Raw genomic sequence first — 16,078 nt, forward strand, 5'->3', positions numbered from 1 at the left:
TCTGCTCTGTAAAACAAAGACCACTCCCTCCAACCTCCCAGCTGCTTTCTATAAAGATGGCTCCCTCATCAGGAACATGACTACAGGTCACATGACCATCCAGCATGTTTCCAGGTCTGATGAAGGCCTCTACAAGTGTGACATCAGCGGTCATGGAGAGTCTCCATCCAGCTGGATCACTGTCACAGGTGACACACTCACCTGTCTGTGTTTCTGCAGCTTTCAACATTCACAATGTGACGACAACTTAATGACTGTGTTTGCTTTATTTTAGGGGAAGACACCACCACACCTCCACCTACATCCACCTCTCCTCCTGTTCTCTATGTGTTGCCATCTGTTGGATCAGTCTGTGTTGTGGTTCTACTGGTGTTGCTGGTTCTGCTGGTGAGACGATGTGTTCACAGGAAACCTGAAGGTGAGACTCAGACTTTTCAATTATATGTGGTTATGTAAATCCATGTGTTATACTATTTATGTTTATTATTGATTTTTAAAATTTTAATTTCACATTAAAAATGTAAAACTGTTTATTTTTTGTTTTTATTTGGACTCTTCACTGTAAATTGTTGTGATTGTAAATACTTTCTTAATTTTAATAATTTCACTAGATGAAGCTGTGGAAAATGGCCTCACAGATGACATCTTGTACAGTGATGTCAAAATATCAACTCATCAACATCCAAAAAAACAAAACAACGGTAATTTGAGGTCCTTTGTTGGTTATTTATTTGTGTTTATTCAGCTCCAATTTTATAAAATACTTTTAAGTTCTGATTATATTCATAGAGATTTTATGTCTCATGAAAAGATTTCTATGAGGATATTATGAAGCAGGTGAAGAAAGTACAACTGTGAATTGTAATAGAAAAATAAACGTTCTATTAAATTGATGCTAAAGTTTAACTCTGTAGTAATTTCGCCAGAGTTCATCTTTGTATGTCACGGCTTTAACTTTTTTTCTTTTGTTTTGTTTCCTCTCTCCAAATTTAATAACTCAGTCATTTTAAGTCTGTAAAATTTCACTCTGTGCTCATTGAGCATTGCTCTTTACATGCTGCCCTCTGTGTTTGTTGTCTGTGGTTAACACAAGCTAACACCTCTGCAGTCGTACAGTTTCCTGTTTATGATTGTTTTTAAAGTCACCTGCAGGTGTTTCTCTATCAGGCGCTAGAAATAAATAATTCATATTCACATTAAGTAAACTTACTATAGTTTTATTCATAATTTCCTTTTATAATTAGCTTAACTCAGTTTAACATATGTAGCTTTACTCAAAGTTTAAATGACTTTACTGCTTCATATTTATGTGATTCCAACAATTTGTGTGTTTTGTTGTGCAGACAGTGATCCAGCAGTAATCTACTCTGCAGTGAGAACAGAAGACATCAGTTATGGTCGAATCATCATCAAAGACACGAAAACCAGATCACAGATGAGAGGTACAGCTGCTCTTATTGGTCTCCTGTCTGCGGTGATATGAGTTTGTCTGTCTGACAGCATTTTAAATAACCTGCAGGTGGTTCAGGACAGATTTACTGTGTGGAGAAATCCAAGAATTACAGCTGTTGATACATGAACGAGCATCCAATGCTTCTGTTTAAAAACTTCAGACTTCAGTTTTCTAATATTTCTCAGGTTGATATAACAATACAAAACAATGCAAACAAAAATCAAACAGGATTTAGAGAGATGTGTAACATGGTATTAAAGGAGAAGGAGTGACTGAAGGTTGTAAGCTTCTGGGGACATTAGATACAAAGCCCCAAGTAGATACTGTAAAAAGCTGTTGCTAAAATTACCACTAAGCACCTTTTAGTCAGGATTTGGTGGTCAGCTGTGTAAGATGGAGACCTGAGGTTTAGTAATGCTAACATTGATATATGTTAGACTGAATCAGTAATATACAATCAGAGATTTTTGTCTTTGCAACATAAACTAATAATATTCAATAAATACGGATCATCATCGCTGAGTTTTCCTGAACAACAAAGCGTACAGTAACAACCTGCATATTCAAAACTGTGAAACCTGCCCAAAGCTCCTAAACTGTTCACTGGTTAATTGTTTGTGCGGGTCTCAACACCTTGACCTTTATATTTTGCTCCTTTTGTCTTTTTTTTTTTTACCCAGAATCCCCGTCCTCATATTTACATTAAATAATATAGTAGTAGGTTAAGGACTTTCCTTCATGCACAGGTTACTTTAATAAGATATTTTAATGTAAAACAAATTCCACAAATATTGAGACATAACAGCTTATCTCATTGATAACACTGACTATCATGACAATTAATTAGTCTCTGAGCAAAAACACACACACACAGTTCAGGGCTCTGACTCATCTTTAAAACAGTTCAATCATTTTGACTCCACCTTTGTCACAAACCAGTCAGTGAGCTACTGAAAACACACACACACACACCTGGTACAACAGATAATGTTTTCCATGATGTTTCTTTAGACTGAGACAGTCTGTGGCGAGACTACATCTCACACTGTCCACTCAGCAGATGGCCCCGCCCCTCCCTGAGCCTGGCTCTGCTGGAGGTTTCTTCCTGTTAAAAGGGAGTTTGTCCTTCCCGCTGTCACCAAGTGTTTGTCAAATCGAGTCATTTGATTTCTGTGTTTTTTCTATGTATTATTGTAGGGTCCTTATTTTAGAATATAAAGCTCACTGAGGCAACTTGTTGTGATTTGGCAGTATAAAAATAAAAGTCAACTGAATAGAATTCAATTACACTGTTATCTTAATGGCGCACACCATTTCTTAGAAGAGTGAATGTTAATATGAAGTTTAAACAGAGACAACTGTTATACGATGAATCTTTTTAACTACTTAAAAAATTCTGCATGTAAAACCACAGCAGCTCCTTCCTGTAGTCTGAAGCTGATGACACTTCTCTGTTCTGGTTTGGCCAAGCACAGAGTTCATATCGTGAGAACTTGCCCTGTGGTGAAGCGTCAGTTTGCACTGAAAAAGGTGTCAGATCTGTGGTCGTGCACCTTCAACTAGTTAGGGTAGCTGTTGTATCTCAGCAGAAGTGTTGAGAAATGCAAAGACCATGAAAAGCTTCAGCTATTTACAAAAGTTAGATACATGTGTTAATCTTCACACAGTCCGTTTAGCTGCGCTCTAACTGCTCTGTACTGTGTCTAAAGCTTGATACCCCAGTTTTGATCAAACTAGGTGGGGTTTTGGGTTTGATGTAAAGTAGATGCCAAAACGTTCTAATGTCAAATACTGACTTTAATATTAGGCACACTTTTAAAGATTGACCCAGACAACTCAGGAACTAAACATTTCCTGAAATTTCACTCATATTAAAATATAGAAAATAAATCCTGTTTAATAATATACACAAAAAAATAAAAAGCCTTTGTAATTAGTATTACATAAGTCAAAGTTATATTTTCACCAGTTCATTAACTCCGTTAGTCATGTCCTAAAGAGACCAATTTTAGACCAGTGTACAGGCTACAATGTTAATCAAATCAAATATCAATGTGACTTAAGACTTAAATCTAGTATTTTAAATATATCACGTAAACGTCACACTAAATAAACTCACATGTGAGCCCACTTTCACTCTCATACTTGTTCAAAATGTTGTGAGCCTGTTAGTTGCTCACTCTGACACGGCTGTGAAGCACCTCGCTTCACACAGGTGCTGCACCACTGCTCACTGTTACTGCTTCACTGTTTCACATGGGAGCTGGAGCTTATTTAGGTGCTCATGGTGAGAGGTCGGCTACACCAGTTTATCACAGGACAGTTAGAAATGTGACTAAATCTTTCAACAAAGTCGCCAAGAACTAGAAAGCTTGTAATCATTTTTCCTGTTGTTGTTTGTGTTCAGACTTTAAACCAGAGCCAGACGCCATCTACTCTTTACTGAAGTAATCCACCAGTCCAACCACTGCTGTCCTCCTGCTGGTCTCTAACTGGTTCATCCCAGCACCTCAGACCAAAGCACATCCATATATTGATTTTCCATGGATTTAGATTAAAATGATTCAAAAATTCAAATACCATATGAGGATTTTATCTAAGTAAGTTTTAAATGTATTTTGCTGCAGTGAAAAACAGTATAAATATGTTAATGTGTTTCATGGACACAGTAGGTTCACTCTTTATATTTTAAGTATGATTCAAGCACCTTGTTCTTGTTCCCTCAGCAACTATTTAATTTCTCTGCGTGAACAATAAACCTTTGCTCTCACTTATTTTCCTCGTGTGGTTCTGTGGGTTTCACCGAGATGTCTGATGGAAAATCTGACTTGGTCGTGGCTAACCGACCCACATATCTTTTCATTGCAGAAAAGAAAACAAGCATTAAACCACAGCAGCAGAAACTATTCAACGGCTTTAAATAATGCAGCAAAGCTTCATCTCAGACAGAGAGATTTTACTTTGATGTTTTACAGTAAGTGACACTGAAACCAGCAGGCAGCTGCTGACATGGCTTTTTAAAAATTTATTATTTAAACTGGTCAAATAAAAACAGAACATCTTGAAAAGTCTTTGATAATAATGAATATAAAATAATTTTATTTTGTTAACCTTACTGAGTGTTCATTTATTGTTACTCCACCTGGGAAACATTTGCAGTGTAACACTCAGAGTTTTAACATAAAGAGCTGAAGTGTTTAGAGATGAACTACAAACTGATGAACATGTGACTCAGACTGGACAGACTCATCTCCTGAACCAGCTCAGAGACCCTCCTGCTACACCTCAGTGAGTTACAGCAGAAATGATTGATGCCAACGCTGCTATTGATCTTAGATTGATACTAGAGTGATAGCACAGTGCTAGTCCATAAGTTCAGTATATAGCACACTTAGAAGTGTTCAGTAAATATGTTTTAATGAAAAAAAAAAACATAGCGAGTCTGGGCCTGAGTCCATTCAGCCTGTGATATTCCAGCTGTTGATCAGCACCATGGACAGCACTCACACACATTGATATTCAAGCTTATGTTTTAAACTCACACCATCTTCTTCAACCAGACCAGCACTGGCTTAACATAGATTGTGAATTGCCAAAGTAACATAAAGCAAGTAACCTTTAAATATGTAATATGATTAGCAAAGAGTATTTTACAACTTAAATGTTTCTGTAAATAGATTGTATTTGAGCCCTGGAACAGACTGGAGACCTGTCCAGGGTGTACCCTCCCTCTCGTCCTAAGACAGTTGGGATAGGCTCCACCCCCCACGACCCTGAAAAATGGATGGCTGGATGATTGGATTGTATATGCCATCTTATACACACATATTTAAATGAAGGGAATCTTTATCAACAGTGACATCAAACACAACTTTTTCATTCAATACAGTGTGTTTATACTTAATAAAAAGTTATTATGTTAATGTCTTTTAATCCAACTATGACAGCATCACTGATGATCTTCTTGTATCCATGTTAGTATGTAAAGTCCAACATCTCCCTCTAGTGGCCACATATATAAACCATGTGTGAGGATGGTGTTAATGTAAAATGTGAATGTGTCACCAAGTTCCTCAAACTCAAACGTGTTGAAGACTTCAATGGCTTGAGGACCAGGTACCGTGAGCAGCAATGCAATTTTCCTGGCATCGGGTTTGGAGTCCAGTCCCATGGCAGCCATATACAGCTCAAACTGCTGCTTAAAACACTGACAGTTGCTGTTCACTTTCCCCACCAGTTTCAGTCCTTCCGGTGGCTTCAAACCTTCCGTCTCAAACAGAACTTTGAACGCTTCCACTCTTTCACATTTACTCCTGGTACCATGTGTTGCCTTCGTAGCGTTTGTTCAAAATAACACAGCATCCACTTCTGCTTTGCGAGCTACTGCCCCAAACATTTTATTAACACCATTCTTATGTCACACCACAGACCAGTCTTCTTTTATGTGCTCCCCTGGAGGTATTCATGAGCTTTCTTAAATACAGTGCCCCCTGCTGGTAAACCTTATCATTACATTAACATCTACATATCAACACAGTGACCATCTAACATGACTGGTTAGTTTGCATTTAAAGTCCAACATCTCCCTCTAGTGGCCACGTATAAACATGTGTGAGGATGGTGTTCATGTAAAATGTGAATCACAGTGTTCCAGTCAGTCATCAGTGTGTCTCTGCACAGCTGTAATTAAAATGTGTTCAGAGGGCCTCAGTGTCTGAATGGTTCCAGTTCAGCTCCATAACAGCAGCGTCCCTGGTTTGATTCCTGTGTTTCAGCTCATATCTGCCTCTCTCACTGAGGGGGACGTCCACACACACACACACACACACACACACACACACACACACACACACACACACACACACACTAACCTCTAACTCTATTTGGACCAATAGAAAGCTGGTGCTCAGAGGAAGAGGGCGGGCTTTACTTGGTGTCAGTGACAGAAATGAAAAGAAGCTCAAATGAGTGAGAAGGACGATGAAGGAAACATCTGTGCTGTGTCTGCTCTGTAAGTAGAATCTCTGTGTTTGTTTGAATTCTTGTACTTTGACTGTCTGCTCTCCTGATAACTGATGATGGAGGAGAAGACATGAAAAACAAATCAGGCTGAATTCAAGTTCAAACACCATGAGGACCAACTGCAGGTCTGAACTGACTCTTTATCTTTGCTCAGGAGTCGAGTAAACACAGCAGGCAGTGAAAAGATCAAATCATTCACTCATTATATCAACACAGCTTGAAAGTCAACACATGACTTTATGGAATTTACTTTTTTCAATCTTTTGTTGTCCAAACCTTATTGAAACATGTTACTGACATTAAATAAAAAACGAGCTCATAAATCTATAATACACAGACGAGTTTGTGGGTCTGTCAGCTGTTTGTGTGGAGTTGTTCTTTATTGTAGCCAAAAAACAAACAAACAAAAGAAAACCCACCGAAAATGGAAAACTGCTACAAAAATTCAGTTCATAACACATCAATCCTACAAAATTAAAGAGAGTTAATAACATGCTTTGTTGTGTGATGACATTTTAAGTTCATGGTTAAAATATCAAGCATATAAGAGTGTATTTATTTAACTTTATTATTTATTTTGTTAAAAAAAATAAAGGTGCTAAAAATAAACATGTTAATTGCAGTTTCGTCCCAGTAGAAGTGAACTAGACACAAGTTTAGAAGTTTTTGTGTCAGAGCAGTCAAAGGGAGACAATCAGAGGAGCTTACGCAAAAGAGAGTGGACTCCTGTAGCTGAACTATTAGACACTGCAAAGCAGCGAATGTCGACCTGAACGCTGCTGCACTGAAGTTTGCTGCTTGTTGATAAAGTGAGTGGCTATTTGGCAGACTTTGAACAGCTAGTACCTACACTAGCTTCAAGATAGTTGCTCTCAGGACATTTCTTGGCCTGAATGGCCTGGGCCAGATTACTGGAGTCCCCTCTACCTGACACCAGACTTTCCAAAGTACCACCCTGTTTTATGTCTGTGAAGGTTCTCAGTCATCCAGGTCATCGTAGTCAAAAGAGCTTGCAAAGAAAAGCGTCTGGACTTCTTTAAGTTGCTTGAAGACGTTTCACCTCTCATCCGAGAAGCTTCTTCAGTTGAACTGAAGAATCTTCTTTGCAAGCTCCTTTGACCACCCTGTTTTATTTTGTTTACTCCAGATGGAGCGAAGCAACCATAAGGTTTTGGGTCATAATGATCTCCAGCTCCTTTTCTGTTATATTGTTTTCTCAGCTTAAAATAAGTGGGAAAATTTCAGTTGATCAACAAGAGAGAAGTGGACTTTAATTTTGTATATTACCTGTAACGTGAGGGTTTGCTATGTGGTTTGGAATCACTCTGAATGATTAGAAACAGCAAGATGGAGACGGATAACTTTTTTAGAAGCCTCATTGCTCTCAGCACACAGCAACAACAACCCAACACTTCCTGTTTACCACCCTCATGAATACTCGACTGGCCTCTCAGAAGCTATACTCAGATCAATGCAGGGAAAACAACTAGGTAGATATAACACATACTTATTACTGCTTTGAACATGCATATGTAAACATAACATGTAAATATCAAAACACGTAACTACCAAAGGGGCACATAACCAACTCTATAAATGTTATAAAGTTACATTTAAAGTTGCATTTAAATTTGCTGCTACACTGTACAATACTTATAATAATATTTATATTGTAATATCAGTTAACAGACACATTCAAGTTTAAATACTGTGTATTCATTGTGTTCATGGTGTGTAGTATTTCTATAAAGTCAAGTAACCAGAACTCAGAACAGAAGATGTCAGGAACAGCTGCAGAATATATGGGTTGTGCCCGGGGCTATAAGTAGTTCATATATCGGTCTCATTATTGACCCTAGGGAATTTTGATTTTCTGCCCCGGTCTACATCAGTATAAATATATGATAGATTGGCTACATTATGTTCACCTCAAATCAACCTGAGTGTCATTTCTCTTTAGTTCTGATCTCACTGCTGAGCTGCACAACAAACCAAGGTCAGTAACCTTCTTCTGTCACACATGAAACTCTAGGCTCTTGACAGATTCAGTTGCATCTTTTCTCCCTCCCGCTCATCTTATCTTCCCTGTTTGCGCTACTCATGTCCTTGTCTTGTCTACTCTAACCCTCAGAGAGTCTCTCTCTTGTTCTCTAAACCCTAAAAAATATGGATTATATCAACTGGTCTCTGAACGCGATTGACACCTTTTTATGGATGACAAGCCTGAGTTTGGGAGAGCCCAGTTGTCCTGGTGGGATGTTTTCTGCCGGATACACGATGGACGGGTGGCAGCACTGGTGTGTGCCTGGTGGGACTGTCAATTTAGGATATAGAAGATCTACACTTATTCTGAACCGTGATAACAGGGTTCTTGCTGATCGGAGCTGGCTCGGCCCTGACTTACTGATATTAAAGAAAGCTCTTATGGCTGTTCAAAACTCCACAAGGCTAGCCGCTATGATTGAAGCGATGGGAAGGGCCATGAGCACGTAGACGGTGCTTATGGAACATAAAATGGAAAGATCTTGGAGAAGCTCACGACTGTCATGTCTGTATGCAGGCAGGAAAAGGACCCAATATGCAGACTCGTAGAGGCAGAACTTAAACTCAAGGTCCACTGCATTATTGCAGGCATAAGTCAAAAACAGAACAAAACTAGGAGGGCTAGAAACTGAACTAGAGCTAAAGCACACAGGCAGGTCTGAGGGCATGGAAGTTAATGATGTAACAATGAACAGAAGCAAGCACAGACAATAAATACAGAAGGTTAACAGGGCAAAGAGGCAACAGCTGGGAGACACGGCTGAGGATAATTACACATGAGGAGAAAGGGAGGATGCAAAACTGAGCACACTGACTATTAATACTTTCACAGTAAAACAGGAAGTGCACAGAGGAGCTGGGTGGGGAACACAGATAAACATAACAGCACAAAAGACGAGGGGAAACACGGCACAAGAACTCAAACAACAATATACACACATGGCAAACATGGAGCCACAGCCTCAGAACTCGGACTCAGTAAAAGCTCGGAATGCTACAGAAACCAAAACCAAGAGACCCACAATGACACATGAAACCAAGGAATAACACGACTCTTCAACTGGAAATTTACAGACCTGGTGACCAGTGACAGACATGAGATCAGCTGTAAAAATGTAATGCAGGTTGTTTGCACTAAACCCAAACAACCACAATTTCTCCCATGTTGCTGCCAGAAGGCTCTAACAACAAATTCTTCTCCTTAATAACGGGACTGTGTTTAGACTCTCTGTGATTCTATGGTGTTAAAAGATGAAGATTCATTTGCCTTTCTGTGCCGAGATCTTTTTCTGTTCTCAATTTGTTTTCCTCTAGGAGCTCAGTATGGGTGGAGTTCTTTTTTCTCATCGACTTCCTTCAGGGTGTACTTTCACTGTTTTCTTTTTGGCGCGTCCACGTCTGCAGCCTGATCTCAAATATAAAACTGATTCAATTAAGCATTAATCACAGAATTATAAAAGTTTTAACAAAAATATTTGATATAACAAATTAAATATTTTTCATTTTAACCCTCACAGCTCGTCTGACTGTGAGTCCCAGCAGCTCTCAGTTCTTTGAAGGAGACTTTGTGTCTCTGAGCTGTGAGGAGGACGACAGCTCTGCTGGATGGACTCTGAGGAGAAACACAAGCAAAGGAAATAACAGTCACTGTGGAGATGGATGGGGAACATCCACTAATTTATCCTGTGACATCAGTTACATCGTTGAACGAGACAGTGGCGTTTACTGGTGTGAGTCCAGAGAGGGTCCCATCAGTAACATGGTTAACCTGACAGTCACTGGTAAGCTGAGTGTGTGGAGTTAGTGTTGATGAAGCTGTGTGTAAATGGATGAAATGCTGTAGTTTGTCTCTGTGTTGAGGTGGATCAGTGATCCTGCAGAGTCCTGTCCTCCCTGTGATGGAGGGAGATGACGTCACTCTGCTCTGTAAAACAAAGACCGCTCCCTCCAACCTCCCAGCTGCTTTCTATAAAGATGGCTCCCTCATCAGGAAGCAGCCTACAGGTCACATGACCATCCAGCATGTTTCCAGGTCTGATGAAGGCCTCTACAAGTGTGACATCAGCGGTCATGGAGAGTCTCCATCCAGCTGGATCACTGTCACAGGTGACACACTCACCTGTCTGTGTTTCTGCAGATTCAACATTCACAATGTGACGACAACTTAATGACTGTGTTTGCTTTATTTTAGGGGAACACACCACCACACCTCCACCTACATCCACACCTCCACCTACATCCACCTCTCCTCCAGCTTTCACCTCCATCGCTCTTCCTCCCCCACTCTCTCTTCCTCTTCTCTCTCTGTTGTCATGTGTTGGATCCTCCTGTGTTGTGGTTCTACTGGTGTTACTGGTTCTGCTGGTGAGACGATGTGTTCACAGGAAACCTGAAGGTGAGACTGACTCAGACTTTTTGATTTTAGATTTGAAGTTCATGTTAATCTACATGTTATAGTCTTTACATCAATAGTGATTTGATGGTTTTGCATTGATGCTTGATCCCCATGGAAGTAACTCAACATAGTACAAATCTACGAATATTTCTTTGTATATCATTTTTTATATTAAAATCCTAACTTTAGAGTTTTTAAGTAAAACATGTTGCTGTTGAATTTGGATCATTTCACCAGATGAAGATGAACCTGTAGACGATGACATCACGTATGGTGACATCCAAATATCAACCAATCGAACTCGAGGTAATTCTGGGTGGTTTTGTTACAGGATTCTTTAATGGTTGTACAGATGTTGTTGTTGTTGTTTTTTTAATGAAATGCTTTATCTCATACTTCAGAAAAGTTTGAGCTTTTGATTCTGTGCACAGACATTTTATGGCTTATTAAAAATAAAGTTATTTGAGGACACTGTGGAGCATGTAAAAATGTAGATGGATGGAACGCTCCCATTTTCTTTCAAGAGTTCTGGAGAAAGTGATCTATATACAGTTGCAGGCCCACCTTGATTTTGATCTAAAAGGCTGAGGCCCCTCCTCCCTATTCGAGCTCCTATTTATTTATGCTCCAGAGAGAACCGTGCGGTCCAGTTCCAAACTTATGTTATCTATTCCATGGTCTAAACAGAGCCTTCTGTGTGGCAGGTCCCACACTCTGTAATAGTCTGCCTCTAAATATTAGATCTGCACATTTCTTGGATTTCAGCACGAGGTAACCCACACATTGTTGTTTTAGTTCTTTCTATTGTCTTATTGTTTTATTGTCTTCTTTTTTATATTTAATTGCAACATTGTTGCACATTTTACTTTTTTAGTTGCATTTTAGTTTGCACAGCACTTTGTGCAGCGTGAGCTTTTGGAAATGTGCTATATAAATAAGCTTGACCTTGACCTTGATTTAAGGTCATATGCTAATGGCTACGTTAGATACAAAGCCCCAAGTAGAGAGAGTAAAAATTCTAAAGCTGTAGCTAAAATGACCACCAATCACATAGCCTCTGATCAGGATTTGATGGTCATCTGTGTAAAATGCAGACCTGAAGTTTAGTCATACAAACTTTGATATACATTAGACTCAATCTATAACATGTACAGGCAGGGATTTACGTCTTTTGACCGTTGATCCTCATCACTGAGTTTCCCTGAACAACAAAGTGTGCATAAACAAAACTTGCATATTCAAAACTATGAAACCATTTTCCTTGATAAAACCCCTCAAAAATCCTCAAATATAGATTCAATAATATGATTATAGGTTAAAAACTTGCCTTCATAAACTCATTGTTTTAATATGATCATTTAATATAAAACAAATTCCACAAATATTTTGACCAAACAACTTCAGAGATCTCATTGATAAGACTGACCACACTTTAAGACTGGGATGGTAGAGGAGGTCGCCCACTAATCAGAAGGTCGGGTGGAAGGACTGGATCCCCAGTCTGGATGCCAAATAACTTTGGGCAAGATAATAACCCCAAGTTGCTCTCTGATGCATCCACTGGAGTATGAATGTGCATGAATGTTAGATAGAAGCACACAAATAGAAACATCATAAGGAAAAAGTGTTTGTGTGAATGGGTGAATGAGGCAAGTTGTGTAAAGTGCTTTGAGTGCTCGGTGTAGAAAAGCTCTATATAAGAATCATTTACCATTTATCATCACCACAATAACCGTTGCCCCTCCCCTTTTACTCCAAGCAAGCATCATCAGACTCGACTGTCTACTTTAATGAGATCCCAGTGTTTGCGCTTCCTCTTGGAGGGAGTACAAATATGAAACATCTGCAATTTTCTTTGGGCCGCGCTGGACCTTAACAAATAACACTGACTCATCCAGAGGTCTGCATCAGTGTATTCATGTTTTTGTGAGCGGCCGCTATATAAACAAATCTGAATTCAATTAAATTCAGTTATACTGCTCTGTGGCTTCAGTGCACACAGTTTGTTATCAGGGTGAAAGTGTTGTTAATATGAAGGGCATAAAAAGAGTTCTAACACCACAGCAGCTACTTCCTGTAGTTTAGTTTGAAGCTGATTGACACTTCTCTGTGCTGGTGTGGGCAATGACACTGTTTATATTTTGAGAACTTGTGCTGTGGTCAAGTCTCAGCCTGCACTGAAAAAGGTGCCAGCTCTCTGGTTGGTCATCATCAGCTCGTCATTTCTTGTTTCTCAGCAAAAGCATTGAGAAATGGAAAAAGAAAGACCATGAAAAGCTACAGCTATTTACAAACGTTACATACATAGGTCAATCTTCACACAGTCTTTTTAGCTGTGGTCTAACTGGTCTATGCTGTGTCTAAAGCTTGATACCCCAGTTTTGGTTCTATGAAAAGTACATACCAAAAACAGTTCTAATGTTTGCAGAGGCCAAACACCAACATTAATATTAGGCACACTTGCTTGGCAGTTAAATTAAAACAGGTCTAAAGAGCTGACCCAGACAACTCTTTAACACAACGACTGAACATTTTCTGAAATTTAAATCATATTAAAATGTATAGAAAATCAGCCTGTTAAATAATATATACAAACAAATAAAAAGTCCTTTAAAATCATTAAATGTATTAATTAATAACACATAAATCAAAGTTATATTTTCACCACTTGTTCATTAACTCAGACAGCCATGTCCTAAAGAGACTTATTTTACACCAGTGTACAGGCTACAAGGTTAATTAAATCAAATGTGTCATGATATCTGTGCGACTTAAGACTTAAAAGCTACTATTTTTAATATGTCATACAAAGGTCACACTAAATAAACTCACATGTGAGCCCACTTTCACCCTCACACTTGCTTAAAATGTTAGTTGCTCACTCTGACACGGCTGTGAAGCACCTCGCTTCACACAGGTGCTGCACCACTGCTCACTGTTACTGCTTCACTGTTTCACATGGGAGCTGGAGCTGTTAATGGTGAGAGGTCGGCTACACCAGTTTATCACAGGACATTTAGAAATGTGACTAAATCTTTCAACAAAGTCACCAAGAACTATGAAGTTTGTAATGATGTTTCCTGTTGTTTGAAATGTGTGTGTTTGTGTTCAGACTTTAAACCAGAGCCAGAGACCATCTACTCTTCAGTGAAGTCCAACCACGGACGTCCAGCTGCTGGTCTCTAACTGGCCCCCAGCACCTGAGACCAGAAGACATCCACACATTAATTTTTCACTGATATAAACTAAAATGATTCAAAACTTCAAAAACCATATGAGGATATATGTTTAGTTGAAAATTTAAATGTGTATTTTGCTGCAGTGACAAAGAATATAAATATGTTAATGTGTTTCATGGCCAGAGCTTCACTGTTTATATTGAAGTATGACTCAAACACCTTGTTCTTGTTCCCTCAGCTACTACTTAATTTCTGCGTGTGAATAATAAATCTTTGCTCTCACTTATTTTCCTCGTGTGGTTCAAAAGGAAATGAGTCACATATAAAGTCTGCTGCCGTCTACTGGTAACACTGAGCAATACAATAGAGTTCGAGCCAAATATCACAATTATCTATGATATTGATAGAGAGAAAGACACATTTACATTCCAGCTCCAAGCAAAGCAGCTGCTTTTCACATGACAATACTTTGACAGTGTGATATCTTTCAATTGACTCCCGAGGTCATTTGTGTTTAACTGCTTTTTACCAAAATAATGGTTCCCAGAGTGGCAGCAGGGGTGTCTAACAAAGTTATGAAGGCAGTAAGGGGCTTCCACCAAATAAATATCGCATGTCTATAACTATATGTAGATTATCAGAGCTCCATTGTAGTTTCAGGTCATGATTCTGTCTTGTGATACAAAGACTAATTGTTTCTTATTTGGTGTACTTTTTCTGAATACATTGAATTTTAGCTCTGCAAATAATAAATCACTCTCCAAATTACTTAATGGCAATGTGGAGCAGGAAATGGGGTTTATCACTACTGTGTTGGGCTATTGTTGCACCACAAACTTGTAAATAAACCCACTGTATTACTCAAGAGAGTCTGGGCCTGAGTCCATTCAGCTTGTGATAGTCCAGCTGTTGATCAGCACCATGGACAGCACTCACACACATTGATATTCAAGCTTATGTTTTAAACTCACACCATCTTCTTCAACTGGACCAGCACTGGCTTAAAATAGATTGTGATTTGCTAAAGTAATATAAAGAGAGCTGCAAGTAACTTTTAAAGATGTGATATGATTGACCGAGAGTATTTTAGAAGTTGAATAGTTCCATAAATGTATTGCATTTGCCATCTACAATAATAAGTGGAAGAAAAAGGATAAATGGAATTTCCTCCTGGAATCACTTTATGTTTAAAAACGCCTCTAGCATCCAGCGCACTGCTGAGCACTTTGTTCATATGTCATTGCAGCAGATGCATGAAGCACATGTCTAAATATAACCATTTCCATCACAAGTGACTGAAAGTCAGAGATCTTTCTGTTGACTGTGTGTTTCGTCAAACATGGTGTAATTATTCTCTGGTGAAAAGTGCACTACTTTTTGAAATCACATCAACAAACCACAAACAACACCTGCCTAAACATTTGCCAACACATAGTTTCCATGTTATGACCTTAGAAATGGGAGCAGGGAGGAGCACAAAACAGGATTCCCTGAATTTCAGAAGAACACATAAATTTGAAAATCCAAAAAGTTCTGTAACACTCACACTCTCCACAACTTATTTAATTACCATCTCAAAAATATGTGTAAATGAAGAGAATCTTTATCCACAGTGACACTGAGGTGCGATCGTGGCTCAAGTGTTGGCAGTTCATCTTGTAATCGGAAGGTTGCTGGTTCAAGCCCCGGCTCGGACAGACCCGGTCGTTGTGTCCTTGGGCAAGATACTTCACCGACTGGTGGTGGTCAGAGGGCCCGGTGGCGCCAGTGTCCGGCAGCCTCGCCTCTGTCAGTGCGCCCCAGGGCGGCTTGCCATCACCAGTGTGTGAATGGGTGGATGACTGAACATGTAAAGTGCTGTACAAATACAGACCATTTACGATAAAAAAATTTATTTTCAATAGATACAGACATATTTATTATGTTAATGTCTTTTAATCAAACTATGACAACATCGTTGTTGATCTTCTTGTATCCATGTTAGTG

At 39.1% G+C, this 16,078-nt stretch overlaps 1 protein-coding gene and 1 long non-coding RNA gene across 2 annotated transcripts in view; both read left to right on the forward strand.

The window, feature by feature from the left end:
• Window positions 1–317: 317 nt before the first annotated feature.
• LOC309696814 lies at window positions 318–4,212 on the forward strand. The gene is made up of 3 exons (XR_014273663.1): window positions 318–418; window positions 1,344–1,442; window positions 3,861–4,212. It is a non-coding gene; the product is annotated as an uncharacterized lncRNA (long non-coding RNA).
• A 1,790-nt stretch (window positions 4,213–6,002) lies between these two features.
• Window positions 6,003–16,078, forward strand: part of LOC309703184 (low affinity immunoglobulin gamma Fc region receptor II-like) — a gene marked incomplete at both ends in the record, with an annotated part of 38,727 nt that continues 28,651 nt past the window's right edge. The window contains 2 exons of the mRNA XM_082527898.1: window positions 6,003–6,009; window positions 8,436–8,471. Coding sequence (XP_082384024.1) covers window positions 6,003–6,009; window positions 8,436–8,471 — 43 coding nt within the window. The remainder of the gene's footprint in view (window positions 6,010–8,435; window positions 8,472–16,078) is intronic.

The sequence above is a fragment of the Aulonocara stuartgranti genome (genome assembly GCF_965226115.1).
Source record: "Aulonocara stuartgranti genome assembly, chromosome: 3".
NCBI lineage: Eukaryota > Metazoa > Chordata > Actinopteri > Cichliformes > Cichlidae > Aulonocara > Aulonocara stuartgranti.